At 56.1% G+C, this 27878-nt stretch overlaps 1 protein-coding gene and 1 long non-coding RNA gene across 11 annotated transcripts; one reads left to right on the forward strand and one right to left on the reverse strand.

Moving 5' to 3' along the window:
- Window positions 1–30: 30 nt before the first annotated feature.
- Window positions 31–19917, reverse strand: ARHGEF40 (Rho guanine nucleotide exchange factor 40). Of its 7 annotated transcripts, none has more exons than XM_051822603.3 (24): window positions 19779–19917; window positions 16386–16583; window positions 14486–15731; window positions 14193–14360; window positions 13930–14050; window positions 13215–13311; window positions 13042–13122; window positions 12799–12915; window positions 11787–11882; window positions 11579–11694; window positions 11073–11199; window positions 8837–8959; window positions 8591–8734; window positions 7515–8125; window positions 7152–7386; window positions 6800–6886; window positions 6005–6220; window positions 4905–5075; window positions 3479–3656; window positions 2059–2163; window positions 1690–1833; window positions 1056–1198; window positions 637–683; window positions 31–503 (listed from the first exon to the last, which is right to left on the reverse strand). In XM_051822603.3, exons 1-23 carry the CDS (start codon window positions 19806–19808, stop codon window positions 642–644), a joined length of 4596 nt encoding a protein of 1531 aa, XP_051678563.3. In that variant the 5' UTR covers window positions 19809–19917; the 3' UTR covers window positions 31–503; window positions 637–641. The 7 variants fall into 7 exon arrangements, with proteins under 7 accessions (XP_051678563.3, XP_069910032.2, XP_051678565.3 ...); XM_070053931.2 differs by having other exon boundaries at window positions 31–311; window positions 1056–1186; window positions 19779–19915; XM_051822605.3 differs by having other exon boundaries at window positions 1056–1186; window positions 19779–19915.
- On the forward strand, window positions 18869–27514 carry LOC149123049 (uncharacterized). 4 transcript variants are annotated; one of them, XR_016217985.1, is made up of 5 exons: window positions 18869–18967; window positions 21995–22077; window positions 24553–24701; window positions 24959–25127; window positions 26115–27514. It is a non-coding gene; the product is annotated as an uncharacterized LOC149123049 (long non-coding RNA). The 4 variants fall into 4 exon arrangements; XR_016217986.1 differs by having other exon boundaries at window positions 26313–27514; XR_016217987.1 differs by having other exon boundaries at window positions 24573–24701.
- The last annotated feature ends 364 nt before the right edge of the window (window positions 27515–27878 follow it).

Below are 27878 nucleotides of genomic sequence, written 5' to 3' on the forward strand. Positions count from 1 at the left end.
GGAGGACAGATCTGACTCCTGGAGGCAAAGTGAGTAAATACATTTAATGTCACAACAGTATCATAATAATAGTAATTACATATATAAAGTCTGCCAGTCCCACCCCACCCTCCTATAATGGTTTGCATAGCTCCATGTCCTGTGACTCCCCAGAATGGAGTCAGCAGGAACTCCAGGTGATTGGCAGATGTGAGTTCCCATGGGTAAGAGAACACAGGCCGGCCGGGGAGCAGTGTCCTGGGGGTATGTAGCGTCCTGATACCATCCCAGCTCCAGGGTATGAAGGCAAGCAGGTGTGGTCACTCCGGTTGCTGCGGGAGAAGGCACTGAGCTGGGAGAGCTAGAGGCAGCGTGGCAGGGGAAAGCAGTGGTCCACAGGCCTCCTCTCTGTCCCGAAGCACAGGGAAGGAACCGTGTGCTCTTCCAGCCCTCCCTCGGGTCCCACCGCCTTCCTGGCCCACAGTGTGCCGAGAGCAGGGGCTGCAGGCAGGCTCTGGACATCTCTAGAAGCCAGGAGAGAAGAGGGAGGTGTGTTGGGTGAGGGAAGCAGCTGAGTCCCTAGCAGCTAGGGAGGGGGCAGGAGGAGGAGGAAGCAGTGTTGAATATGGTGGTGGTGGGGGCTCAATGGTGGCTCACCCAAGTCACAGAGGCGTGGTGGGGTCGCTCAGGGCTCGGGCGTGACTCTGAGGGAGAGAAAATGTGGATTTGGACCTGTTCTCTTCCACTGCCTTCCCTCTTCCCCTGCAGTTGCTGAATTTTGCTAACCCAAGTCCAAGCCCAAGTCTTGGGCATTCTCCTCTCTCCATCTGCTCCAGCACCATGCTCCCTACTGAAGATTTCTTTTCTCCTCTGGCCTTGATGCCTGTCATCCAGGCCTGGGGGACAGGAAAAAGGCACATGGAACACTAAGTCCAGTCTAGCCTTGGCTGGGAGCAGATGGCTGGTTCCTTCCCCTCGTCCCCTGCACCCTCCACCCCTGCTTGAATCTTCAGAAAAGCCCACCCAGACAGTGACCAAAGTGATCAGCCATTCCCAGCCTTATTGCAGGAACCTACCTGCCGGGATAGCCCTAAGATCCCGCCACTGGCCAGGGTGGGAGTGCTGCTCCCGGGGTGGGGGGGTTGCAGGCCGGGGCTGTTCCTTGGTCCTGGGGACACATCTCCGGAAGAGTCAAGTGTTTCTGGGGCTGGAGGGGAAGCTAGGGTGAGAGCAGGGTATAGGATGCCTCCAGATTACCTTAAGCACCAAGCTGCTCCATCAGGGAAGAAAAAGCTCCATAGCAACAGGAAGCTGTGAGTCACCATAGCAATCCGGTTGCAAGAGAACCCCCCTACCAAGAGGCAGGAAACTGTCAGCAGCATCATAAGAGCAACCAGGGAAGAAGCGACAGGAAACTACAAGGGTTGCCGTGGTGAGCCAGGAGGGTACACCGGGAAGCTGAGGCAGTTTCCATAGAAACCCAAGGAGCGCTAGAGAGAAAGGTACAGAGGAAGTGCTTCTTAGCAACAGGCCGCTGTAAGCATCGCCCTAGCAACCAGATGGGAGGCTCTTTTAGCAGTGGGGGACTGGTCCCTAGTTGTCATGGCAACTGGGCTACTTGGCTAGAAAAAGGAGTCGCTCGGCAGCAAGCAGCCTGAACATCACATGATGACCCAGCTGTTGGGAGCTACCCCTGGAGAGGGGCCTCACCCAGGGAAATTTGCTTGACGTCCAGATCCCAGGCCTCCTCCTCGACGCGGGCGGGCAGGGAGCAGGCTCCCGGCGAGAGGCCGGGGAGGGAGGGGCCGGCATGCTCAAAGGATGACACGGCCACGGAGGCCCGGGTGCGGGCGGCTGCAGAGAGTGGGGAGTTGGGGGGGGGTAGGGTGCTGGTGTGGGAAAGCCCTCCTGGCTCCCTGGACGACCCTCTGTCTCAGAGAGAGGGCCTCCCAGTCAGTCCCACAGATGCTGGGGAAGAGATGTCCACTCCTTACCCTTCTTTCCACCAGGCCTCCCCACTGCACCCTCATTGTCAAGGTCTTGACTCTTGAGGGCCTCCCCCAGCACCCTGGCCCTCACCTCTTCCCGTGAGCAGGGCGCTCAGTGTCCGCTCCCCCAGAGCTTTGATGTCCAGGAAGGGTTTGTTCCCAATGCCCATGGAGACCATCTGCTGCACTCGGAGCTCTAGGGAACAGAGACCCTGTGACCAACCTCTGCCTCCCCCCTCCCCCCAGCCCAAGCACCCAACTCTTCCGTTTGGTCCCAATTCCCATTCCTTCCTCTCATTCCTCCGGTGTCCCCGGCTGCTTTGTCTGCTGACTGTCGTGACGGGGATGGTGACAGTGGTCTCTGACTTTCTCCCTTGTGTTGCGCCCTGTGCGTTGGGCCTCCCCGACACCTTCTAACTTCTAACACGGTGCTCAACTTCCTCCCTGTGTCTTGGACATCAAGAGCATATTCAGGGCTGGTGAGTTAAGCCACTGCTTGCAATGCTGCTATCCCATACCGTGGCGCCAGTTCACGTCCTGTCTCCGATCCAGCCTCCTGCCAATGCGTCTGAGAAGGCTTCAGGTGTTGGCCGCGTACTCCAGGAGGGAGACCTGGATGGAGCTCCTGGCTCCTCACTTTGGCCTGGCTCAGCCCTGGCTGTTGTGGCCCTTTGGGGGAGTAAACTAGCAGATGAAAGGTTGATCTCTCTATCTCATTCTCTCACTCTGTCCTTCCATCTTAGACAAGAACAGGGAGCTGGTGCTGTGACACAGCAGGTTAAGCCTCTGCTTGTGATGCCAGCGTCCCATGTCAGAAAGCCAGGTTTGAGACCTATCTGCTTCCCATCCTGCTCCCTGCTGATGTGCTTGGGAAAGCAGTGGAAGACAGTCCAAGTGCTTGATTCCCTGCACCCATGTGGGAGACCCAGGTGGAGTTCTTGGCTCCTGGCTTCCATCTGGCTCAGCCCTGCTGATTGTGGCCATTCAAGGAGTAAACCAGTGGATGGAAGATCTCATTCTGTCTTTCAAATAAATAAAATAAATCTCTCTTTACAAAAAAAAAAAAAAAAAAAAAAAAAAAACCCTCTCACACCTTTACAGCTACAAAATGCTTCCTTATTTAATCCTCCCTAGGACACTAAGAGGCTACCATTATTTGATGTTTCAGATGAGTGGAGTGAGGTTCAGAAAAAAAAAAAAAAAAAAACACAAACAGACCTAAACCAACCAACACAAAAACTAGTTCACATCACAGAGCAAGTAAGCGGCACCTGTTCTTAATCCAGCCCAGTGAGTGCTTCCTCACCTCCCGCCCAGACATTTCCTCTTGCCTCCCTGAAATTTGCTTGCTTTTTCCTTTTGGAAACCCCGAAGGTTAATGTTCATCTCTGCAATCTCTCAAGCCAGACCCTGAACCTTCTCACAAGTCCTTCTTTCTCACGCTGTACCCTGTCTCCCCAGGCCATCTCCACATGCCACAGAACACTTCCTACCCCAGCCCTGCCCAGTACCCTTGTTGTGGGCTGCCTGTCTCCACAGCAGCTGGGCAATAGAACTTGTCCACTTGAGTTTGATCTCGGGTGAGGATGCCTGCAGCGTGTACGCCTCTCGTGCACGCCGCCGCCGAAACCACAGTTCAAAGCAGAGTCCGCTGTCCCCGATGTTTTCTGTCAGCCCCATGTCTGCAGTCTGGGGAAGGGTGGAGATGGAGACTTCTGCCCAGGTGGTACCACGGGAGCAAGCCCTACGCTGGGCCTGGTTTCTAGCAAGTGCTCAGGAAGTGCCCAGCACCTGCTGTGTGCCAAGTGTTCTCCCTTCAGCGTTCCTGACCTTCATGCCCAGAGTGGAAATGAGGCCCAGAGACAGGAAGCACATGGCCTCAGGGCTCATCAGAACTTACCAAAGCAGAATTGAAGCCCAGGTACATGTCACTCCCATGGGAAGCCTTTCCTCTATTTAAACTGCCACTGAAGAGCTGGAACCAGTGGGAGGGGGACAAAGCCTGGGCTCTGGTGTCATCCCACACTGTCTGATCCAGGACCGCAGGTGGCTGTGGGCACTGATCTGGGTACCCAGGCCGCTTCTCTAAAGCCAGCCTCTCTTGGGTTCTTCCCTTTGGTCAAGTTGGGCTATATAGGAGGCTACTCCAAACAATTCATGGAAAAAAATGAAATTAAAGGGTAAGCTTAGGGGCTGGTGGTGTGGTGCAGTGGGTTGAGCATCTCATCCTAGCTGCCTGCTAATACACCTGAGAAAGCAGTGGAACATGGCCCGTGAGTCTCGGCCCCTACATGCACGTGGGAACCTGGATGGAAATCCAGGCTCCTGGCTTCAGTCCGGCCCAGCCCTGGCTATCGTGACCATTAGGGGAGTGAATCGGAGGGTGGAAGACTCATTCTCTCTCTCTGTAACTCTATCTTTCAAATAAATAAATCTTTAAAAAGAAAGACAAGTTTGTTTTGGTGCAAATTGGTTGAAATGCACAAATTTTTCAAGATATGCATTGTCCAAGACTTTTGAGACACCCCTCTCTCTGCCCTGTGCATGGCTTTCAAAATATTTTGCACCCAAATAAATGTATCTTTTCATTCCATTTTTTATGACTTTGCAGAAGTACCTGCCTATGGTGTCCTTCCCTGTACTCAGGGACTGCTAACTCCACAGTGCAAAGGGCCTTCTGCACTCGGTCGGGGGTGGGGGTGGGGGAGGGAGAGTATCTCCTATGTGAGCCAAGAGGAAAGCCCCAGGAGGCAAGCCCCTCACAGGGTCTCCAGCACCCTACCAGGTGGCTGGTCCCAGCCTAAAGCTGATTCTAGAAGATGCAGATGCTGAACCTGGGTTAGGGTTCAATTTCCAGGAACGTTCTGAGTTCTCAAGAACAGTGTGACTACCATCCCCCGGTGGCCCTGCCCGCCCCAGCTCCAGCAGGGCAAGTACCTTAAAGGCTTGTTTGTAAACGAAGGTCTCGGAGCCGCCCTCAGGGCCTTTGAGTTTGCTGAACAGGAGGAGATGCTCAAAGAGGAAGACGTGGCGCAGGCACTTCTTTCGGCCACAGATGACAGTGAAGGGATCCCGATGCAAGAGCTGGCCCTGCTCCTTCAGGTCTATCTGGGGAGAGGAAGCAGAAAGGTCATTGGCCCTGGGCCCTTGGTGCGTATTTTACGGGGGGTGGGGGGGTGGGTCAGAATGGATTCATAGGCCAAGGGGCCAAAAGTACTGGTTCTCAGACAGAGGCTGGCAATTAGGGACGCCTTCAGCCCAGAATGCGGGCGCTGGCTACCATGCACAAAGCCCGGCTTCTGCAGACAGAAAGGGGCATTCATTGCATGGCAAGGTTTGCAGCCTCCTGGGTGTGCTGGGGACCCAGGAAGAGAATCAGCAAAGAACTGAAGGGGAGGGGGTAGAACAGGCCTATTCCTCTAGGAGCTGAGATTCTAGACTGTTCTAAAAAACTGGGGAGGAAGAAAAAGGTATCCAGATGCAGGAGGAAGCAAAGTTTATAGGGAAAGGTAAGAATTAGGGAAGGGGGGGCCAGTGCTGTTAAGCCTCTGCCTGCAGTGCCAGCATCCCATATTGGAGCTGGTTCGAGTTCTGGCTGCACCACTTCCAATCCAGCTCCCTGCTAATGTGCCTGGGAAAGCAGTGAAAAATGACCCAAGTCCTTGGGCCCCTGCACCCATGCAGGGGACCTGGAGGAGGCTCCTGGCTTTGGATCAGCACAGCTCCAGCCGTTGCGGCCATCTGGGGAGTGAACCAGCAAATGGAAGCCCTCTCTCTCTACCTCTGCCTCTCTGTGACTCTTTCAAATAAATAAATAAATCTTAAAGAAAAGAATTAGGGAAAGGGGAGGAGAGCACAGGCAGAGGCAGGAACATGGGAGGTTGGGCAGGACACAGATGAGGCTCAGTCAAGTTCACTGACGCGGTGATGAGAGCTCAGAGTCTGCAGCCCTGTGTCCTGGGGTCTGGCTCTCTCGTCAGCAGCCCACAGGGCTCTAGGCGGTCTGAGTGGTGACTGGGGCCGTGGCATGGCCTCACCTCACAGCCTCGTACTGCCTCCACGGCCAGCAGGTCTCTGCCGCGGACCTCTTGCTCCCGGAGCAGCTGCACGGCAGCCCCAAGGGCCTGGCGCTCAGAACTCAGCTCAGGCCCAGCTTCCCTCAGGAGCTCTTCCAGGAGCCGCCCGTACCGAGCCAGCTGCTCCAGGGGCTGCTGCAGGGCCCGGGGCAGGGCAGGGCCTCCCTCCATGGAGCCCTAGTTGGGGGGAGACAGAAAGGCATGAGGGGAGAGGCTGAAGCCTGTGGGGGCCCAGCTCTGGGGGGAAGGTGGGAGGGACACCAGCCTTTTGGGTGCAGATAAAGGCCAGATACTCCTGAAGCTTAGGCCAAAAGCCACTGCCCCACTCCCGGGGAAGCAAGCAGGCAGAGGGCCTGTACGAGAAGCCGCCGTCCTCCAATCCTAAAGGGGGGATGCAGACAGGAATCCTTTATATTGTCTCGGTTTTCACTGTGGCGGTCACGGCCGTGATGGGGTCTCTGGGTGCCCAGCGCTCCCTGTGACTTAGATACAGGGAATGTCGTCCTCATTTGCAAAAAGCGGCCCAGAGAAATCAAGGCTGTAGCCCAGGGTCCCTCAGCCAGACTGGACCAGAAAGTGCTGGTGGCACCTGGCGGCTGGTCCCACGCCCACCCCACCCTCAGCGCTTGTGGGACTGTGTTGGTAGGTGGTGTGATCCTCGGGACATCCAGGAGAGCTTTTCTCCCAGAGGGGCTTTGGGGTCTGTGGGTTAGGTCTCCCCGACCTCTCTTGTCATGAGGGCTGGACAAAGGTTACCTTGGTCGGGGGGCTGAGCAGAGCCAGGCCACTCTCCAGTTTGTGCCGGTGCTTCACGTACTGGGCGTACAGGCTGAACTGGTCCCCCTGCAGGGTCAGGAAGAGGTCAGGCGTCCTGGTGCGGCCCCTCGCAGGCCAGCCTCTCCCTCTGCCCCCCCCCACCCTCCCTGCAGCCCAGAGGCAGCAGAGGCTCCTGGGAGCACTCAGCTGCAGGGGAAGGAAGCACACTGAGGCTGAGGGGAGCAGGACAGGTGGGGGGTGGGGAGCTGGAGAATGGTGGGCCACCCATGGGTGCAGTGGGGCAGGAGCGCGCGGAGGGGAGGACCTGCAGGTGTTTTAGAGGGTCACCCACATGACGAAGGAAGCAGGCTCCGATGCGCAGGGGATGGGCAGCACAGCCCTGAAGCTCCCTCAGAAAGTGGGTGCGGTGGAAGCTGCGGAGCCTCTCCCGGACACTGAGCGCGGCAGCCCAGGTGCCCCGCAGCTCAGGGGTCAGCTCAGGCCCGGGAGCTGGCACTGGCTCACTCAGCACGGCCACGTACTCCTGCTCACAGGCAATCAGCTCGGACACCAGGCGCTGCTGGGCACTGCGGGTACAACAGGAGTGGCAGAGGACGTGTTGCCGGGGCACGGGAGGGAGCCACAGCCTCCACGCCCGTCATTCTGGCCAGACAGCTAGCTGTGCCCCTTGGGCAGCACTGGGATGAGTTCTTACCTGATGCTTCTCTTGCGTTCCATCCGAGGGGTGCCTCCTCCCCAGGGCCCGTCTGGGCCCCCGGCCCGGCCCAGGAGCACATGTTCCCGCGGAGAGCACGTCCTGTCTACCACCTCGGTGCTGGTGACCTCCAGGCCTCGGATCAGCACGGCCCTCGGGGGCCTGCCCTCGGCGTCTGGGGCCAGCTCAGGGCCCTCCTCTGCACAGTCCTCCCCACACGGGGCCAGGGAGCAGTGGGATGGGGCTGCCCGTGGCCCAGGGCTCCCAGGGAGCAGCAGAGAGCTGAGGCTGGGCGAGGGGCTGTGGGGCCCCCGATGGGCGCCCCCGCTGCTGGCACTGTCCGCCCGCCGTCGCCGGTGGCTGCGAGGACTCGCCTCTTCTCCCAGCTGTTGCTGAATCCTCCGCTCCAGCTCCTGGCAGCGAGCCCGGCAGCGGCCCCATTCTCGCAGCGCTGCTGGGCTGCCCAGGTCCAGGGCCAGGGCCCGCATCTCCTGGAAGGTGCCAGCGCTGGGCTCTGGGGCCCGTCGCAAGGCCAGGGCTGCCAGCACGGCCTCTCGACCTGAGCCCGCTCCTGCCAGCCTTGCCGAGCCCTCGTCCACCCACTCGTGTGCCTACAAAGCCAGAGGGATTGCAGAGGGGAGAGAAAGGGTGAGGACCTGGGCTGCTTCCAAACGTTGCCCCGACAGCTCTTTTTTCTGGCTGATGGCTTCCCAATGCCCATCACTCTCCGTCCTCTCTCATCATCCCCACATTGCTGCCTAACCTGACCATGTCACCCAGAGCTGATCTGGTGACACAGGAACCTAGATAAAACAGCTAAGAGGAATCCAGAGTTCATAAGTGGCGGGCTGGCTTCTAAGTGCTTTCCCATGTTGTCTTATGCAACCCTCATGGCAACCCTATGGAGGCACGCTCAGGCTGAGTAGCTTGTCCCAGGTCATTCTGCAGGTAGGTGGCAGAGCTGAGCCAAAGCCAAGGACCTGGGCTCCTGAGTCCCTGCTCTTAGCAGCAGCCTGGTCAGCCTCTCCAGGCAAAAGAGAGGGAAAGGGTCCAGGAGGAGGCGGCTCTGCACACACCTGCTGGAAGAAGCGCTGCAGCCTCAGGGCCCGATGGAGACCACTCTCCACCTGCTCCAGCCGCTGCTCAAAGACATCCAGAACCTTCTGGGAAGCGGCGTCCTCCTCCACGGCCAGGGCCTCCCGTGCCTGGGCCAGGCGCTCCTGGAGAAGGGAAGCTGTGCTCAGCCCTGGTCCTCACTCGCAGCACGCCTCCCTCTGCCATTCCACATGTCTCTGTTCACCTGCCCCACACCCCCTCCTCACCTGAACCTCACTGCTGAAAGCCCGGAATCGCAGCTCAGTCTCCTGCAGGGCGATCAGGGAGTCCCCAGGCACAGCGAAGATGGCCAGCTGCTCCTCCCCAGGGCCTGAGAGCCACTGTAACACCTGAGGAAGAAGGCGTGGGAGAGCAGGGGGCTGTGAGGGAGGAGGTAGATGGTGGGAAGGGGGCTGGCGCTGTGGCACAGCAGGTAAAGCCACTGCCTGTGACACCGTCATCCCATATGAGCACTGGCTCAAGTCCTGTGCTCTACTTCCAAGCCAGCTCCCCACTAATGCGCCTGGGAAAGCAGCAGAAGATGGCCCAAGTGCTCGTGTTCCCGCCTCCTATGTGGGAGACACGGGTGGAATTCTGGGCTCCTGGCTTCGGTCTGGCCCAGCCCTGACCATTGCAGCCATCTGGGGAGTGGACCAGCAAATAAAAGCTCTCTCTCTCTCTGTCACTCTGCCTTTCAAATAAATAAATCTTCAAAATAAATAAATAAAAAGCTAACTCCAGCTCCCCAACACCCCAATCCATAGAACAAGGGGTGAACCATTTCATCTCTTCTATAATGTGGCACTGATAGCTGGAAATGACAAGGGTCAAGTGAGAGGCTGGGCAAGAACTCTTTAGCAAAGCACCAGAGAAGCTGAGCTGGAAGGAAGCATTGAGGGAGGCAGGTCAGAGCTCCAGGGCTATGTCTGGAGGGTGAAGTAGGTAAGACTGTGAGCCAATGGCAGGATGAGGGTCGTTAGGTAATGAGTGCCCAGTGGGCGGGGTCCTAGGCACCAGGCCTGGGAGACGAGCTGGAAGGTGGCTGTGTGTGTTTCCAGCTCTAGTTGCTTCCATGGGGCTACAGGAGCTCTCATGCTGGTTCTGAGATGTTTGACCAAAAAGGGACGGTAGTTCTTCCCTTTGAAGAAAGGTTGGCAGGGGCCGGCGCCGTGGCTCAACAGGCTAATCCTACGCTTTGCGGCACCGGCACACCAGGTTCTAGTCCCGGTCGGGGCGCCAGATTCTGTCCCGGTTGCCCCTCTTCCAGGCCAGCTCTCTGCTGTGGCCCGGGAGTGCAGTGGAGGATGGCCCAAGTCCTTGGGCCCTGCACCCCATGGGAGACCAGGATAAGTACCTGGCTCCTGCCATCGGATCAGCGCAGTGCGCTGGCCGCAGCGCGCCGGCCGCGGCGGCCATTGGAGGGTGAACCAACGGCAAAGGAAGACCTTTCTCTCTGTCTCTCTCTCTCACTGTCCACTCTGCCTGTCAAAAAAAAAAAAAAAAAAAAAAAAAAAAGGAAGAAGAAGAAAGGTTGGCAGCTGGGGTTTGACAGCCTGAGAATGTTCCTGACAGCCAGTGCAGTAGCACCACCACTTAGATAATCCTTTGCCTAATTCATTTCATCACCCTAACCCACTGTGAGTTCATTCCCACGCAGATTCCGCGGAGGAGGCCTGGGAACTCAGAGGAGCTTCACAACTGGCCCAACGTCTGAACACCTGGCAGAGCTCGAACTCAAGCCCTGCACTGCCAACTCCACATCGTGTTTGTAAATGGCGCAGGGGTGGGAGAGAAGGAGCAGCTGATGAGCAAGCAACACGTAGGTGCAACTCCCTGGATACTGCGAGACCCAATGTGCAGAAAGAAGCCCCAGGAAGGAGAAAGCCCTGACCCTCCTTGAGCAACGCCCTTGAGATGACCTTTCCCCAATGCCCACTGCAGGCCCATGAGGTGACTGCTCCATGCTTGGGACTGAGGAGGCACAATGAGATTTCAAAGATGCCCCATCCACTGTAGTGTGGCCAGCTTATCCCCGAACCTTCCCTGCAGAGGCCCCTGGTTCCTCTGAGAGGCTCACAATGCCCCTTCCGCTAAGGTGGAAGGAGGTGGGACCTCTGGGGTGGCGGTGACAGTGCCTAAGGAGTTGAGGACACATGTGTGGTAGTGCATGTGTGGTAGTGGAGTTAGAACCGGTGTCAACAGACCTTGATTATTCTTAAGCTAAGGAAGTAGGTACTCCAGTCAGTCAGTCTTTCCAGAACCCCCTGGGGCACCTGTCTTTCCTGGTACTGAGATATTCCCACTCTCTTGGTAAATCCACATTTTCCACAACCAACTCCGAGGCAGGTGAGGAGAGAGGGAGGGGCAGGCGAGAACAGCATCACCTCTGAGTGTCAGTGGGAAAAGGCATGCAGGAGGCCAGGCTCCTAGGCTGAGTGAGGAGGACGCGGGGGCCCAGCTCACCTGCTGCAGTCGGTGCAGGCGCTGCCGCTGCTCCTGCTGCTGCACGTGCAGGTTGGACAGGCGCACGAGCTGGTGAATGGCCTCGTCCACCTCCTGATAGAGCATGGCTGGGCCCGGGCCCTCCAGCCTGCGGAGGGAGCAGCAGAATGAGCCATCACCCTAGCTGAGATCTAATTCTGTCCTCACATCCCCTCCAAGGGATGCAAGCATGAGAGGAGACGTGTCATAGACGGATCAGCGTGTGGGCCAAACTCAGAGGGCCTGGATTCGAACCCTAGCTCTTCCATGTCCTGACTGATCTCAGCCAAGACATGCAACATTTCTAAATCTTCCAATTCTTGTTTGTATTGGTAATTAGCACACAGAGGTGTCGTGGAGGGTCAAAGCGTGGCATCCTGCCCAGATGCATTTGCAGCAAGAATGTTCTGGCAGCTCAGGTCTGTTGGCAGCGCGCCTCTGTCTCCACCTCTCACTTCCACCCGCCGCCGCACACCCATGCCTCGTACTTGCAGCTGTGGGTAGAGCGCAGCCTCATCAGGATGGCCCCACCATCCCTCTGCAGCGCCGTCAGCCGTGGATCCGCCAGCACCTTCTGCAGGGGCTCAGGCATCCCCACTGCCTCCTGGGGGAAAGGCAGCAGGCAGTTGACAGGTGGGCTCCCGCAGGATGTCCCCATCCCTGTGGCATCCCCCGTTGTCCCATCTCATGTTGTACCTCTCCCTCGGGCTCTGCAGCTCCTTCCAGCTCCTCAATGGCCTGCCGTATAGAGGCCAGCACGCCTCTGCACAGGCGGCACAGTCTTGCCACTTCCTGAAAGCCACAGGCAGGAATCATTAGGATAAAGACCCTGAGCCCCAGGGGTGGAGGAGGGCCGGCCCCCTGCAGACATCTCTGGAGGCAACGCTGGGTTCAGTTCCTGACTCTGTTGCTTCTGAGTTGTATGACTTTGGCAGATCCAGAAACCAGAGAACCCTCAGCTGCCTCAACCGTGAGGTCGGGCTAAGACAGGATTTTTTGTGTGTATGTGTTTTAAAGAGATGATGTCAGCTGAGCACCTAGCACGGGCCTGGAACATTGTGTAGCCTAAAGAATGTGAGTCCCTTTCTGTCTTTGCTGGGTCCTCACCTCACAGCCTCCTTCCTGCTCGTGCAGGGACGCTTCCCCTTTGATGGGTAACTCAGAGACCATGCTACTGACACCCGCCTAGGCTCTGTTCAGACTAGGCTTGTTCCTCTCTTTTTGAGCCCGCAGCACTTAGATTCAAGGGCTCCTGGAATAGAAGCGCTAGAAGGACCTTTTCAGGTCTTAGCACGATCGCTGCACTTTGCAGATGAGGATCCCAAGTCTGGGTGTTAGTGCATTTCCGGGAGTGAGCTAAAGGAACTTGTCATATGGAACAAGAACCAGCCTTCCTGCCTCTCAGGGCTTTCCAAAAACCAGTGACACGGTCTTCCACTCTACTTGTTTTACGATGTGTTTCCCATCAAGTAAATCATGGGCTACGTAACGTCATGTTGAGAATTTATTTGCCCTATTCCTCCCATCTTGCAAAGAGCCCACAGAACTCACTATTTTGCTCAAGGCTTGTGAGCCACAAATATTTGTTGAGTGAAACAGAAAACACTTTTTCCCAACTCCATGATCACGTCTCTTCTCTCTCTCCTAGAATGTCCTCAGCTGTGTCATTCCTGGCTCCCAGTGCCCTGTGTCAGGGAGGGGAACTTACCTGATGAATCTCCACCCAGTGGCTGGGAGAGGGGTCCCTGTGACCTCCTAAGTCCCACTGCAGCTCTTCTGGCCTGGCCACCCTTTTCAGATCATTCTCTGACAGCAACTCCGCACCCTGTAGACATGTGAAGGCAGATTTCTGCCTGGGTTCCAGGTATCCAGAGTTCAGTACAGGGCCCCAGCCCCAGTTTCTTTGTCCAGTACAGAGTTGGGGGACTAGGTGGGAGTCAGGGGTTCAAACCTGAAGTCCACCAAGTTCAGTGGGAGCTTCATCAGGAGTGAGAATCAGCAGCCGCTGGATGAGGGGAGGGTCTCCTGAGTCCTGGGGGCAGACGAGGGAAACCGCCTTCAGCTGTGAGCGACTGGGTGGCCTGGAATGGCCACGAGGGACTGCCTGTCTCAAAGCATGGTTACCTGAAGCTGACTCAGGACAGGAGTAAGTGCCGGAGGCAGTGAGGGTGCTTTGCGAAGGTCCAGCAGGACAGACAGCCCCAGTCTCTGTAGATCAGGCCTGTGGAAGCAGGAAGAGCCAAGGAGGCTCAAAGTGTGTGTGTACGAGCGAGTGTGTGCGCGTGTGTGTATGCCAGGGGTAGCAGAAAGAGCAGGCCACAGGCACAGGGTCTGGTTTTAGTGTCAACAATCCTGGTGAGAAGTTAGTTCCTGATACATTTTAGGAGCCACAGGCATAGGGCCAAATCCAGGTGTGTGTGTCCAACAGGCAGTGACTTAACAATTAGGAGTCTAGATTCACATGGCTACTGGGTCAAGGAATCAAGGTTGGGAAAGTCATGAATCCTATGCCCTGGAAAAGTGTGAACTCAATGCCAGCCTGTAGCATGGTACCTAACAGGTACTTGGAGCCTAATACATGTTGTATTTAAGTGAGTGAACCAATGTCCTGCTCATCTAGGTGGCATTCACAGGATACCGAAAGTCAATAGTACTGATTCTAGGACCAGTGAAGGTATCCTGGAGGTGAAGGGTCAGCAAGGCCAGAAGCCAGAGGCTCGACACTCCAAAGGCTGAAGGTGGTGTCTTGGGGGTCAGAAGGCTGGTGCCCCGAGAAGGAGGTCAGGTCCTCGCGACTCAGGAGGTTAACGTCCAGGGTGCAGCACTGGGCTGCGGTTACCTGAGCAGTGAGTGCAGGTAATGAAGAGCAGTGCCCAGCGTGTCTCGGGAGGGTGGGGGCTCCGCAGGAGGGCACGGTGGGGTAATGGTCAGTAGAGCTCGCCCACTCTGGTCCACCCCTCCTGAGGACACAAAATGGCCAGGCTGTCCTGGCTGGGAGCAGTTCTCGGCTACCTCCCTTCCACCCCGCCTCCCTCCCGAGCCCCCCCTTAGCTCCTTCTCTAGGCCCAGCCCCCAGCCCTCCCCACACTGATGCCCACTGACCAGTCAGGATGAGGAAGCCAGATGCCATCAAGTCCCAGGCTATGTCAGGGTCATCAGAGACAGAGAGCAGAGGAGCCTCTTCTGGGCTGCTGTCCCCTTTGACTTCCTGCACAGTCTCTAGGGGCGGTGGCAGAGGGTCAGACAGGAGCTCTTCTGGGCCTGCGGGTCCTGCACAGACACAGCAGAGCTATGAGCCCCAGGTGAGGACGGCTCTAGCTGCTGTGCCCCTCACCCTACCCCTCCGAGCCTGACCTGCCCTGGCCCTTGCAGCCTGGGGCTCTGCGCCGTCTCACCTGCCAAACACACCGGGCCCAGCCCCTCCTGCTCGCTCTCTCGGGCTTCCGCTTCCGTAGGCCCACAGGCCTCTGGGGGCCGAGGCTCCTTTTCATCCGCAGGCGTGAGCTCCTCTTTTGGCTCAGATTCAGACTTGCCAGAGCCTTCGGGCTCGTCCTTTCCCAAGCTGTGTTCTGCAGGCTCCTGCTCATTTGCTGCAGGCACACGGGCCAGGGCGTCCTGGGGGCTGCCCTCTTCCTTATCTCCAGGGCTCAGTGGGGCACTGTCCCCCCCTCGGCTAAGAACACCTCTGCCTGCAGCTCGCTTCTTTCTCCTGTTGCCTTTGCCTGTTCTCCGAGGGGTGCCAGGTGGTCCTTCAGCCCCCTGGCCGACTCCTCCCCCAGACTCCCCTGGCATCGGGGGGCAAGATTCAGAGGCTTCCCCCAGGGCCTCAGCGGGGGGCTCCAACGCTTCTACAACCGCTGCTTCTGGGAGAGACTCGGGTCCAGGGGGAGACCCTGGGGAGGCTCGGGTGCTGCTCCCCTCACCGGGTGGGCGTGCCCCAGCCTGGTCCCTTAGTCCCAAGCCCTTCTGGTGCATCCACGCCCGATGTCTGCGGTGCCGGCCTTTCCCCCCTGCGCCCTTGCGGGTGGGGACTGTCCTGGTCCTGGAGAGGCCCGAGGAGCCCTCGGCATCGGGGGGACTCCCGCGCACGGGCAGCGTCACCTCCACCAGCTCCACGTACTCGCCCTCGGGCCCTTCAGCAGGGGCGTTGTGCCCATCCCCGGGACTCCGCGTGCCCAGTGCCTCCTCAGGCAGGGGAGGGCTGGGAAGCCCTGGAGGTCCAGAAGGCAGTTCTGGGGGCAGCGTGCTCGGCCGATGTCCAACCATGAGGCCTCCTTTGTGTACAAACCGTGGGCATATGAGCTCAGCCCAGGGCAGCCGCTGAATCCCAGAGGGCGCAGACAGCAGGCAGGTACTGAGGCGACCTGTGGGCCGGTCCTTGTTGATGCCTTGGAGCCACTCAGGTGTGAACAGGTAGGCACAGGCCTCATTAGGCACGGGCAGCTCCTGCACCCGCCCACCCCCTGGGGCCAGACACTTGAGTGCCAGACGGGGCGCCTGGGCTGCTGAGGGTACCACTTGCAGGTAGAAATCTCCCGGGCGCAGTAGCTGCCAGGGTAGGGCTGCTAGCTGCACCACCACCTGCTCGTGCAGGCAGAGGGGCCAGCCCTCATGGAAGAAGAGGAATCCACTGTACTGGGCCTGGAGAGAGAGGTGGGAGGCTGCACTCAGGCCTCTGCTGAGGAAACCAGCAGGAGGCGGGCAGTCAGGATGGGTTCCAACCCCAGGGGAACAGGAGGAGACCTCCTGGGGTGTTCATGTGACAGAGAAGAGATGGGGACTGCTCAGTCTTCTGCTGGCAGGAAGCTAACTCCGTGTGCAGGAGGGTAAAAACCAAATCACTGCAAAGACACCATCAGCAGGTGCCATTGTCTGGGGGAAATCAAAGACTCCCGGCAGGTCATTCTGTCTGGAGAAGTGAGAGGTCTCTGCTGAGCCATGTCTCGGGGAGGCAGGATCCTGAGAAATTCCTATGAGTAGAGAAATACCTGGAACTGGGTCTGAGGGTCAGGGTCTTTGGGAGTCAACGTGTCCTGCAGGTCCACATCTGGAGGAGGAGTGAATGAGTGTGTGTGTGTGTGTGTTTGTGTGTGTGTGACTATGAGTGGTCACGCCTCTGAGGATCAGTTTGTGGGAGGTCAGCAAATGAGGCTCCAGTACCTCTTTGGGGACAGGACTAGGGGATGCTGCTTCTCCACTGGGTTGGGGGCAGAGGGGAGGAATTAGCCTGGACAGTTTCTGAAGTGAGGCAAGTGGGCCCTAGGGGAGAAAGAACAGGGATGCACAGCCACTCACACAGGCTTCCTGCTGGACCTTGGCAAGCAGGTGCTTGGCTGGAACCAGGAAGTCCAGTGTATACCTCAGCGCATCCTCCCGGTAAGTCCTCTCCACAACCTGGAACACCTGGCCCAACAGTGTGGGCGCTGTTGCCTCGAAGGGTGGGTACAAGGCAGCAAGAGTGCTCTGCACACAGTCTTCCACTGGCTCAGGCTCCTGGGAGAGACAAAACCAGGCTACTGTCTCCTAGGGATCAGCCCCAGCATGGCACCAGCACCGATCTGCTGGCGGTTTTGCCCCCAGGGCCTCACAGTGCAATGTATACACTCAGGGAATGCTGGCTGAATAAGCCCAGGGTGCTGGGCCCATTGGCAGAGTGCCCAGCGCTCTGCACACGGGAGCTCTGGGACCTTGCCTTTGGAGAGCCGGGGAGAATCTGTGGTGAGTACCTCTGCTCAGGACTGTTCCTAGTGCCTGTGAATCAGGGTGACTGCACAGGCCCTCGATGGGGGAGAAGAGACAGGCAGGGGTCAGCGCTGTGGCATAGTGGGTAAAGCCAGCGCCTGCAGTGCTGGCATCCCACATGAGCACTGGTTCAAGTCCCATCTCCTCCACTTTCAATCCAGCTCTCTACATTGGCCTTGTGAAAGCAGTGGAAGATGGCCCAAGTCCTTGGGCCCCTGCACCTGCGTGGGAGACCCAGAAGTTCCTGGCTTCTGGCTTCAGATTGGTTCAACTCTCGCCGTTGTGGCCATATGGGGAGAAAACCAGCGGATGGAAGACTTCTTTTTTCTCTGCATCTGCCTCTCTGTAACTCTTTTATTTGAAATAAATACTTTTTTTTTTTTTTTTTAAAGAAGAGACAGGCTCCTGGGTCATCAGGAGTTAATGGCTGGCAACTCTGGAGGGTGGATGGACGGGTCCAGACAGCCATCACAGAAGACCTGAGACCCCCATCTAAAGTGGAGGTGACACCGTTATATCGTAGGGACTGTGGCTGGGAGGGAAGCAGGAGCACAGAACCCTGTTGGAGACTGTCTGGTCTTTCCAGCACCCCTCTTCTGCAGTGGCTCTAAAATAATCACCCATTCCCGGAGCATGTGGATTAGGTTACAAAGAACTGGGTGGGGGCAGTTGAAAGAGGGGAAAGTTACAAAAGCAACAGGCCGGGAAGCCAGAGGGAGGCCTTCGGCATATGCATCCAGCCAAAACTGCAGTGGAACCTCTCTTCCTGCCAACCTTGACCTGGAGCCACTGTCTCAGACTCGGCCTGCTCCATCCAGACCTGCCTCCCTAAGTCAATCAACGGGACATCTTTCTCCAGCCCACACCCCAAACTACCTCCCCTCGGGCTATTCTTTCGCAAGCTTTTTTTTCTTTCAAGAGGGCCTTTGAAGTGCCTCTCACCAGATTTCTTTGCAGTAAAACGCGCCAAGGGGATGCTCAGTGCGGTGTTTACCGGGGTCTCTACCCGGCCCGAGCCCCCACGCCCTTCCTCTGCCCCAGGACAAAGCTGCATTTTTCTTGTGAGTCCCTGCAGCCAGAGCGGCCCGCTGGCCCTGACACTCAACAGCGAGACCGGCCACTCCAGCAGCTGGCGCACAGCGCGGCCGCGCACAAGCGGGCCCCAAGGTGTGTGGGCGAGCAGACAGACCCCCAGTGTTCCCGGGACCTCCCGGCGCTGCGCGCGTGGGTGAGGGGCGGTGGAGACGGGTGGGGGTGAGGCCGAGAGGGCCGTGCGCTCCAAGGCCGGGAGGAGGGGAGCTGGAGCCCGAGCAGCCAGGCAGCTGCAACCCATTAGGGGCGGTGAGCTCATGGCTGAGCGAGAGTCTCAGCCACAGGAAGCGGCAGCGGCAGGAGGGGAGGAGGGGTCTGGGGCGGGAGGCGGCGGGAGGGAGCACGGAGAGCGGGCTTCCAGCCGGCCGACACCAAAGAGGAGACCAGAGAGACTGAGTCAGCTCTCCCTGGCCCAGTTCCTCTTTCTCCGTGCTCCAGCTTTTGCGCAGGGGGTGCCTTTCCTTCGGCAGAGCAGCGGTCTGGGTGGTGCGCCCGCCCCTCCTCCACTCCCAGGAGGGAGCGCCCCTCGGCAGCGCCGCTCCCCCGCCTTCGCTGTCTGCAGCGAGCGCCCCCTCGGCCGCGGCCCCCCTTGCAGCGGGCGCACTCCCTGCCAGTGCCCACTCTTGCAGCGGTTCTTCAGAGAGTACTTCTGGAGTGAAAGTTCCCAGGACGGCGCTCACTCCTGCCGGGGTGGGCTTCCAGCGCCCTGCGCCGCCGCAACCAGGGGCCCCTACCTCCTGCAGGGAGCTCCCAGGCGCCGTTTCTGTCCCCAGCGGCGGGCGCTCCGGGGCACTGTCTCCCCCTCCCCCTGGTCTCCAGCCTGCCGGGGCAGCGCCACGCCCCTCCCCCTGGCACCAGGGACCCCCTTTACCCCCATACGTCCATCACGCCGAGGCAACCCCTTTCTCTCTGCGGGAATTTCCCTTTTTGGCCATGCCCCTGGCCCCGGCCCAGCCACAGCTGTGACCAGTCCCCCAGGGCCGGATGGGTGGGCCTGCCTCACCGGGTTGGGGACTGGGATGGAAAATGGTGGTTCCAGGCAGGTCAGTTCTCATGACCCGAGGCCGGGCCCCTCCAAGGCCGCTTCAGAATCCCCCACCCCCACCCCGCAGGGGTCTCCCGCGGGTAATGAGTTGAGAGCGAGAGGGGGAGGGAAGAGCCAGCAGAGGAAGGCTCAGGTCAGGGCAGCGCAGGGCGAGGAGGCATGCAGCTCGAGGGGGAGACCCAGGGTAGGGGACGGGGCAGGGGCAGGGGCAGAGGAGAGGAGGAAAAAAGAAAGGCCGAGGGCCGCGCTCGCGGGGGACAGAGCCAGACTGCGGGGCAGGACCGACACAGCGAAAGAAAGCAGGGAGGGGGGGGATGGGAGGGAGGGGAGTCCCGGGGGCGCTCCACAGTGCAGGAGGCACCCGGCTGGGGGCCCGGGGGCCCGGAGCGGGCTGCGCGAAGGCCGAGGGGGACCCAGAGGCTGCGACGCGGGACTCACCATGGCTCGGCACCGGGCCGCGTCCGACGCTCGCGCGGGCGGGCGGGGCCGGGCGCCACCGCCTCCCTCCCGCCGCTCGCGTCTCGCCGGCTCTGGCTGGGGGACAGCTCCGGCCGCGGTGGCGGCGCGGCCCGCTCGGGCGCCCAGGCCGCGGGGCCCCGCCAGGGAGGGCCCAGACGGCCGCCCTGCCCCGCCCCGTCCCGCCCTTCAGCGCCCGCCCCCGCCGCCGCGCGCGACCCCTTGTCGGGACTCCCTCTGGCTGGCTAAGCCGCGGCGCGGCTCCCCCGACGTCCGCAGCCAATCCGCCCGGCTCACCCGAAACCTTCCTTCCTTCTCCGCCCCGCCCTCCGGTGGGCCGCCCGGACCCTCACCCGCCGAGGATGCCCCTCTTTTCCCGCCATCGCCTCGCTCCCAGCGGGATCGGTGTAGCCTCCGCCTGGGACGCTCCGCAGACTGGGGCACGCGCCAAGTTCCCTGGATCTCCTGCTGAGGGCTGGGGTCGTTCCACGGCCGGAAGCTTCCTGCCTCTGACTCACTGGGGACCCCCTTCTCTCCTCGGCGGCCAGAGTTTGGCGGGTCCAGACGTTGGGAAGAGACCCCCAGGCCCCAGCCCGCTGTGGGTCCTGCGGAGGGCCGAGACACTCGGGGATTCCCCAGCTCCCCAGGGACTTGTCCGCCCTCCTCCTTCGCTTCCCATCTTCTCCGGCCTCGAGCTACGGCCTCCAGGCTACGACAATGGGCTCCTCTGTGCTGGCTGGGGAAGGCGGGGGCGTGGGGGAATTGGGGAGCGGCGGAGGCCTGGAGTTGGGGGGCGGGGGGATATCGCACTGAGGCCTGCAGGGCCTGGGATCAGGATCCTCCCGTGCGGGCTTTGGGAAACTTTTTGTGAGCTCTCTGCTCGCGGGCCCCTCCCTCTCGCACCCCCAGCTCCTCCTCTTTGACTGCAGAAGGCACCAGCTGCCCAGCTGGACCCCCAGGATTGTCCGCCAGACCCTTCTTTCTTGCAGGGGACAATAGGGTCTCAGCGGGGCTCAGGGCGATGGGAATGAGTATCTGACGCGCTAGACGGCAGGGCAGACTAGCTAAGAAAGCCAAAGTCTCCCACCCACCACCAAACCGTGGGCGTCCTCAAGAAATGAAAGCTCCGGGAGCCAGCAGGGCCGGGGGAGAGGTAGGCACAGCGGGGAGATGCCCCGCCTCGACCCTGAGCCCGCACTGGAAAGCCCTGCTGTTCCCTTCCAAAGGAGAGCGCTGGCGAGGGGATGGCGGAGAGAGGGGCGTGGCCGCCCTGTCTTGGGGGCTGCGGTTAGAACCCTGTGTCTCCTGGGGTGCCTGCATTGCCTGGATTCCAGTCCCGGATCTGCCTGAGTCCAGCTTCCTGCTAATGTGCACCCTTGGGAGGCAGCACATGGTGGCTCAAGTACTTGGGTCACTGCCACCCACGTGAGAGGCCCAGATTGAGTTCTGGGCTCCCAGCTTCAGCCTGGACCAGCCCCAGCTATTGCAGGCATTTGGGCAGTGAATCGGCCCACGGAAGGTGTCTTTCTGTCCCTGTCTCTGCCTTCGCATTAGAAGAAAAGAAAAAGAGGCGGGTTCCTACAGGGCTGGAGGCTGGAAGCGCCGCGGAGTTGTTGGACCAGCCAGAGGCGTGGCCAGGTCGTCCTGGGGGACGGACTCTTCCCGCACTTTCTCCGCTCTGTTCTGCTGGGTCTGGAAAAGGAAAGAAAATGTTCATCTTTCTTAGCGGCGAGAAGAGCCCTTCTGTTCCATGGCTTCAAAAGCTATCTAGGGCAGCAAAACCCAACCCATCTTCCTAGCAGAGATAGTGCCAGGGAGATGGGGCTCTGTACAACAACAGGTTATGGCATCCTGGAGTCACTACCGTTTCCTTGTAACTGGTGCGCGGGAGCTAGAACGAGATGGTGCTACCCCCTGGCGTCCACACTGTAAATACTGCCCAGTAGCCGGTTACAGGGTCAGCAGTTAAGAACCTCTTTGGGAAGATCTTGTATAAACTTCATTCACTCTCTCAGATCCAGCTCCCCCATTCTGGCTGTTGAGGGAGTATGAACCTTCTCTTACCAGGTCTTCTAATTCCTCATTCTCAAGCAAATTGGGGAACACTTGGCCGCTGAGTTCAAGCTTCGGTAACTAGGTAGAGACATGTAAATTAAGCTGCTTATGGGGCTCCATGAGCTCCTGGAAAAAGAAGTGAGTCATTTTTCTTTCTGTGGAAAGACAGAGAGCTGCTGAGAGTTTCTGAGCTGGTGGAGTGAGGGAGTTTGGATACAGGGTCTGGGATGCAGTTGTCTGCTCTTTTCAAGAGTTTTAAATCTGTGCTAAATTACAAAGATTTATTTTAAGTAAGTGACACATATGCTTACAGTGGTTAAATGCCACTTTCTCAAAGAATGCAGGCTTTTACCTAAAAGATTGTGTGTGTGTGTGTACACAATAGAGTCTGTGTTGATGTGTGTGCTTCTGGTGGAAGGATATGAAGGGGTGAGGTTATCATGGAGAAATTAGAGGCTGTGACAGGACCCAGTTGCATTCACAGACATTTGTCACCATATTTCATGAATTTCAGATTCTTGCGATCTTCTCCAACTTCTGTGTTAACGGATGAAATTCCGGCTTCCTGAAGTGAAATAATTTGTTCCAGGCTACACAGTAATTGAAAAGGCCAGGACTTGAACCCTGGCTGTCTGATTCCAGAACCTTCACTCTCAATCACGTAGTTGTAGGGCTTCATCTAAGCTGTCAAAGTTCATAAAAGAAGAGCTTTGAATACTATATCACCTTTTCTGCCACTGAGCCATCATGCTAAAACGCATTAACGTTGGGTGCAGTGCTTAAGACTTCATTTGGGACACATGCATCCCATATTGGAGTGCCAGAGATCAAGTGCCAGTTCTTCCACTCCTGATCCAGCTTCCCACTAACAATGCACACTCTGAGAGGCAACAGGTAATGGCTCAAGTACCTGGGTCCCTGCCACCTGCAGGGGAGACCTGGATTTGAGTTCCTGGCATCTGGCTTTAGCCTGGCTTGGCCCTGGCTGTTGTGGACCTTTGGGGAGTGAACCAGTGATGAGAGTTCTGTGTGTATGTCTCTCAAATAAAATGCAAATAATGAATAAACAATTTTTAAAGAGCATCTTCCCAATCTTGAATTCAAATTTTTAAAATAAATCTTTATTTTATTTATTTTTTTTGACAGGCAGAGTTAAACAGTGAGAGACAGAGAGAAAGGTCTTCCTTTTCCATTGGTTCACCCCCCAATGCCGCCGCAGCCGGTGCACTGCACCGATCTGAAGCCAGGAGCCAGGTGCTTCCTTCTGGTCTCCCATGCGGGTGCAGGGCCCAAGCACTTGGGCCATCCTCCACTGCACTCCTGGGCCACAGCAGAGAGCTGGACTGAAAGAAGAGCAACCGGGACAAAATCTGGCGCCCCCAATGGGACTAGAACCCGGGGTGCTGGAACCGCAGGCAGAGGATTAGCCTAGTGAGCCGCAGCATCAGCCAAATAAATCTTTATTTTTTTAAAGATTTATTTATTCACTTGAAAGTCAGAGTTACACACAGAGAGATGGAGAGGCAGAGAGAAGTCTATCCATCTGCTGGTTCACTCCCCGATTGGCCGGGGCTGCATCGATCCAAAGCCATGAGCCAGGTCTCCCACTCGGGTGCAGGGGCCCAAGGACTTGGGCCATCTTCTACTGCTTTCCCAGGCCATAGCAGAGAGCTGAATTGGGAATGGAGCAGTCGGGACTCAAACCGGTGCCCATATGGGACTAGAACCCGGGGTGCCAGCGCTGCAGGTGGAGGATTAGCCTAGTGAGCTGCGGCGCCGGCCTGAAAGGATTTATTTCTAAGAGTGATAGATATGTACCCCTGGGTTAGAGAAGAAAATACACTCCACTCCTGCTGCTAGACTTACAGTGGAGGAATTTATAGGTGGAATACTTTCCAAGAAATTTCCAGTATGGCTCTTATGGAGAAGTAGCATTGTTGTAACACGGGAGAAGGCGGAGGAAACAGCTGGGTCTGTAATGTTTATTGCCTGGTTTCCGTGCACCAAGAGCTGTAGCAGCTGCTCTAGATAGGGTTGGGACTTTAGGCTGCTCACTGTTTATCCACCTGGAGGGGACGGTGACTAGGACTAGGACTCTGCTCCAGTTCTGTGCCTGAAGTTGAGCAGCTCCGTGGAGGATCACAAAGGGGATTTCAGTGACAGACTTGACAGAACATGTTCTTTTTTTTTTTAAGATTTATTTTATTTTTTAAAGATTTATTTATTTATTTGAAAGCCAGAGTTTCAGAGAGAGAGGAGAGGCAGAGAGAGGTCTTCCATCCGATGGTTCACTCCCCAGTTGGCTTCAACAGCCGGAGCTGCACCTATCCGAAGCCAGGAGCTTCTTCCGGGTCTCCCACGCAGGTGCAGGACCCCAAGGACTTGGGCCATCTTCTACTGCTTTCCCAGGCAATAGCAGAGAGCTGGATCAGAAGAGGAGCAGCCGGGACTCGAACTGGTGCCCATATGGGATGCCGGGGCTTCAGCCGAGGGTGTTAACCCACTGTACCACAGCGCCATCCCCAGAACATGTTCTTGTTCTTTGTACCTTCCAATGAAACTGGGGACCAAACCTTACTTATTTTAGGCTGAGAAATCTGTGAACTATATCAATTCTGTTTTGGTTTAATTCTCCATTAGTTTTGGTTTTATTTGGTAGTATTCCTGTGAAAATATACAGTTTGTGGCCAGTGCCGCGGCTCACTAGGCTAATCCTCCGCCTTGCGGCGCCGGCACACCGGGTTCTAGTCCCGGTCGGGGTGCCGGATTCTGTCCCGGTTGCCCCTCTTCCAGGCCAGCTCTCTGCTGTGGCCAGGGAGTGTAGTGGAGGATGGCCCAAGTACCTGGGCCCTGCACCCCATGGGAGACCACAAGAAGCACCTAGCTCGGCAGTTTGCCTTTAACTGGTGATTACCAAAGTCCAAACTGCCCACATCTTGCCTGTGCTAATGCATTCGTTTCTGTGCTGGTCTACCGGATTCTTACTGTCTGATAAATCATTCCTGGCATCAAATTTTTAAAATTTAAAAAGTTTAGATCTCATTAACTCCTGGTTTCTGCCTGTCTTTTCAGCCTCATCTCTCTTGGCACAGGTGTGGCTCCAGTGGCAAAGCCTGCCAGTGACGCTCCAGTGGCCAGGGATGACGCTCCACCCACTAATGACAAAGCTCCACCCATCAGTGATGACACTCCAGAGGCCAGTGACAAAGCTCCAGCGGCCAGTGAGCCTTTTCTCACTTCTTTACATATGCCATGCTTATTGCTTATTGCCTCCCCTTTATCTGGTGCCGTTTCTTCGTAATTCTGGTGGCTGACTCTCAGCCTTAACTAAAGTGTCCAGACCAGAGGTCTTCCTTGAACACCTAATATGTGGTCTTACTCATTGTCCCTCCCAACAATTTGATTTATTTTCATCGTAGAATTTAGCTATATAAGGTCATGTATGTATGTATGTATGTATGTATTTTGTCTCTTATAGAAGACCCATCCCCAACACCCTCATGTATAATTTAGAAGTAAACTTCAGGAAGTCACGGTCCTTGTTGATTGTGTCACTGCTGTTTTATAACTGCGGTCTGACCAGGTCCCAAGAGGTCTTGTCAGTCCTGGTGAAGACTCCAAGGGGAGCAGACAGCCCGGGAGCACAGGTGAGATGCGAACCCTGGCAGGGGGGACAGGGCGGCTTGGGAGTCAGCCGCTTGGCTCTGCTGCCTTCCTGCACTCAGCCTGCACCAGTTCCTCTTTTCCCATTGGAGGATATTTACCAGTAGAAGATACCCAGGGCAGAAAGACAAGGAAGTGTGGGCCATCTCCTGGATCCGATGTCATTCCTGGTACCGAGAGAGTCTGAGGGAAGCATGCTTTGCAGAGGAGATCTGGAAAGGCTCCAAGTTCACATAAGATTCTTTGTTGATGTACAAATCCCGAAACTCTTTTATGTAGTTGTAGCCCATTTGAAAGTACAGTTTTGTGTTCTCCTCATGGAGCCTTGCCCATACGTATTGCCACACATAATAGATTTTTGTACATGTTGTCTTCAGTGAAAGCATTAGTCAAGTAGTTCTCCATCTTTCCTTAATCAGCTCTCAGTTTTAGGGAAGTTACATACTTTCAACTTCCCTGATATACAAAATGAGGCTCTAAACGTATTTGTACAAATTGCTCCTCCTCTCTTTTGAATTATTCCTTTGTGGCACATTTAACAAAACGGAATTATTGGATCAAACAGTAGGAGACATTTTATAGCTCTTGTTAGTGCCAAATGAGGCAATATTTGGAGGGCAGGGGTCATGAAACTCTTATAAAATATTTAAAGATTGGTTATGAAGAGGAATTTGACTTATTCCGATGGCGCACCATGGCAGGGTGACAGGGAAATCTTGCAAATATACAGAAATAGATAAGGTCCTATGCAAAAGAGTTTTTAACATTTAGAGCTGCCCCAAATGGGACAAACTTTTTCCATAGATAGTAAGTCCCCCTTTGCTGAGAATTTTAAGCATAATGAGTTTAAGAAATAGAGAGATTGCTTTCTAAGCTCTTCTGATTTGTGATCTGTATATTTCCCTAGCCTCATTCCTTTGCGCCAAAACAGTTTGTTAAACGAGCATTTATTAATACATAACACGTTGCAGCTGCGTAGCTGCAGCCTCAAGCCCTCACTGACAGACGTCTAGCAGATCCAGAGTCTCCTGCGGCATCCAATCTGGGGATTCCAACGGCAGTGAAGCCAGAGCCTTCCACTGCCCCACACTCGAGAACGGCCAAGTGGGTGGGTCAAGGTGCTCCACTTCCTGGACATCTCCTTTTCTGTGCTCCTGGTCTTCCTACAGATCTCTGTTCACACTGCTCCTCTCCTACGACCCCCAGCACCAAGCTCTGCATGTGCTGTGTGGAGCCAAGCCCAGCACCCACGGGATTGACTCCAAAGGATTGTTACATTATCTTGTTTTATTTCTGTGAAAAGACATTTGCATTTCAGATGAGGAGTTTGGAACTCCAAAGAATCTGTAATTGGGGGAAGCCAGCACTCCTAATTTAGCTCCCACCATGAACACATGTTTACACACACTCTGTCTCTTCCAGGCAAACACTAGAAGTTCATTTCTTGAATGAACCATTGCTTAACAACCTTTTTTCTTTCCTTTTTTTTTTTTTTTTGTAAAACTACTTTGCGTGGTAAAATATAGTCTCAAAATTCCAAGTTTGGCCTAGGAGGAAAAGTCCCCATTGAGAATGGAGTCTCAACCATAATCTCAGAATTATGCTTTTTCTATTTTATTTTATTTTATTTTATTTTAATTTTATTTTATTTTTTGACAGGCAGAGTTAGACAGTGAGAGAGAGAGAGAGAGAGAGAAAGGTCTTCCTTTTTCCGTTGGTTCACCCCCAAAGTGGCCGCCATGGCCAGCGTGTTGTGGCCGCACGCTGCACTGATCTGATTAGCCTAGTGAGCTGTGGCGCCAGCCTTTGCTTTTCCTTAGAGCATATGTTGCTGAATTCTTCTGCCACCACCACACTGGCCTCTGGGAAGGCCCCTTCCCCTCTCGCAGTTCCTCCAGAGTGCATGTGAGACTGTCCCCAAGCCAGGAGAAGAACCCGTCTGTAGGCCTCACAGTGCAGACGGAGGAGAGCACAGGGGTGAGCTGGAAACCTGGGCTCCATTCCAATGGCCCCAGTGGCACCACTGCCGCCTGCACGCGCTTGAGCCTGAGCCTTGGCCGCTGCGTCATTGGTGGCCTCCTTCCCTTCTGAAAGGCTCAGTAAAGTCAACAACCATGGGAACACTTTGCAAATATCATGGCCACAGCCAACTGTGCCGTGTGAACATGCTGCAGAGAATGGGTGGGTCTTGTCTTGTCAATATGAGTTTTTAAAATGTCTCCTTTGTGCCCAACAGAGAATATTTAGAGGGCTGTTTGGCTTTTTAAAATTTGTGTTCCTTATGTTGAAGCTGTGAATCAGAAGCCTAGTTCTCCCTTAAGCTTCTATTTGTAATGAACAAAGAAATAAAATCTAACAATTGAAGATTGCATTTGGTGACTACTTGATACCAGCTATAAAGTAATTAATGCAACTCTTCAAACATTAAAGAATATTTTATAAGTTTAACATGTCCCACATTACAACATAATTAGAATTTCTGAGTTAACCAACAAAACATTCCTGAATACCTAAAAATCCTTTAAATCTAGCAATTTATAGAGTGATTTGATTCTTATGTTTTCTTAAATGTTCCAAAACTGATTTTAAAGGAAAGTACCATTTCAAGTCATGCACAGTTTGGAATAGAATTACAAAATTAATTTGCTACCATAGCACACTAAATTCTCTTAAACACTGCAAATACTGAAAATACCAAGTGTATGCATGTTCCTTGATACAAAGATATTAATGCC

This window comes from Oryctolagus cuniculus, chromosome 12 (assembly GCF_051225735.1).
Source record: "Oryctolagus cuniculus isolate XC-2025 breed Fujian yellow rabbit chromosome 12, ASM5122573v1, whole genome shotgun sequence".
Lineage (NCBI taxonomy): Eukaryota > Metazoa > Chordata > Mammalia > Lagomorpha > Leporidae > Oryctolagus > Oryctolagus cuniculus.

Bases quoted from the DNA above. Each gene is read 5' to 3' on its own strand.
- ARHGEF40 (XM_051822603.3), bottom strand. From the start codon at position 19,808: ATGGCGGGAAAAGAGGGGCATCCTCGGCGG. The intron at 14,051-14,192 runs GTCAGTGGGCAT...TTGTGTCCTCAG, and splicing joins TGGCTTCCTCATCCTGACTG to GAGGGGTGGACCAGAGTGGG. The intron at 2,164-3,478 runs GTACTGGGCAGG...TCTGTTCCCTAG, and splicing joins ACAGGCAGCCCACAACAAGG to AGCTCCGAGTGCAGCAGATG.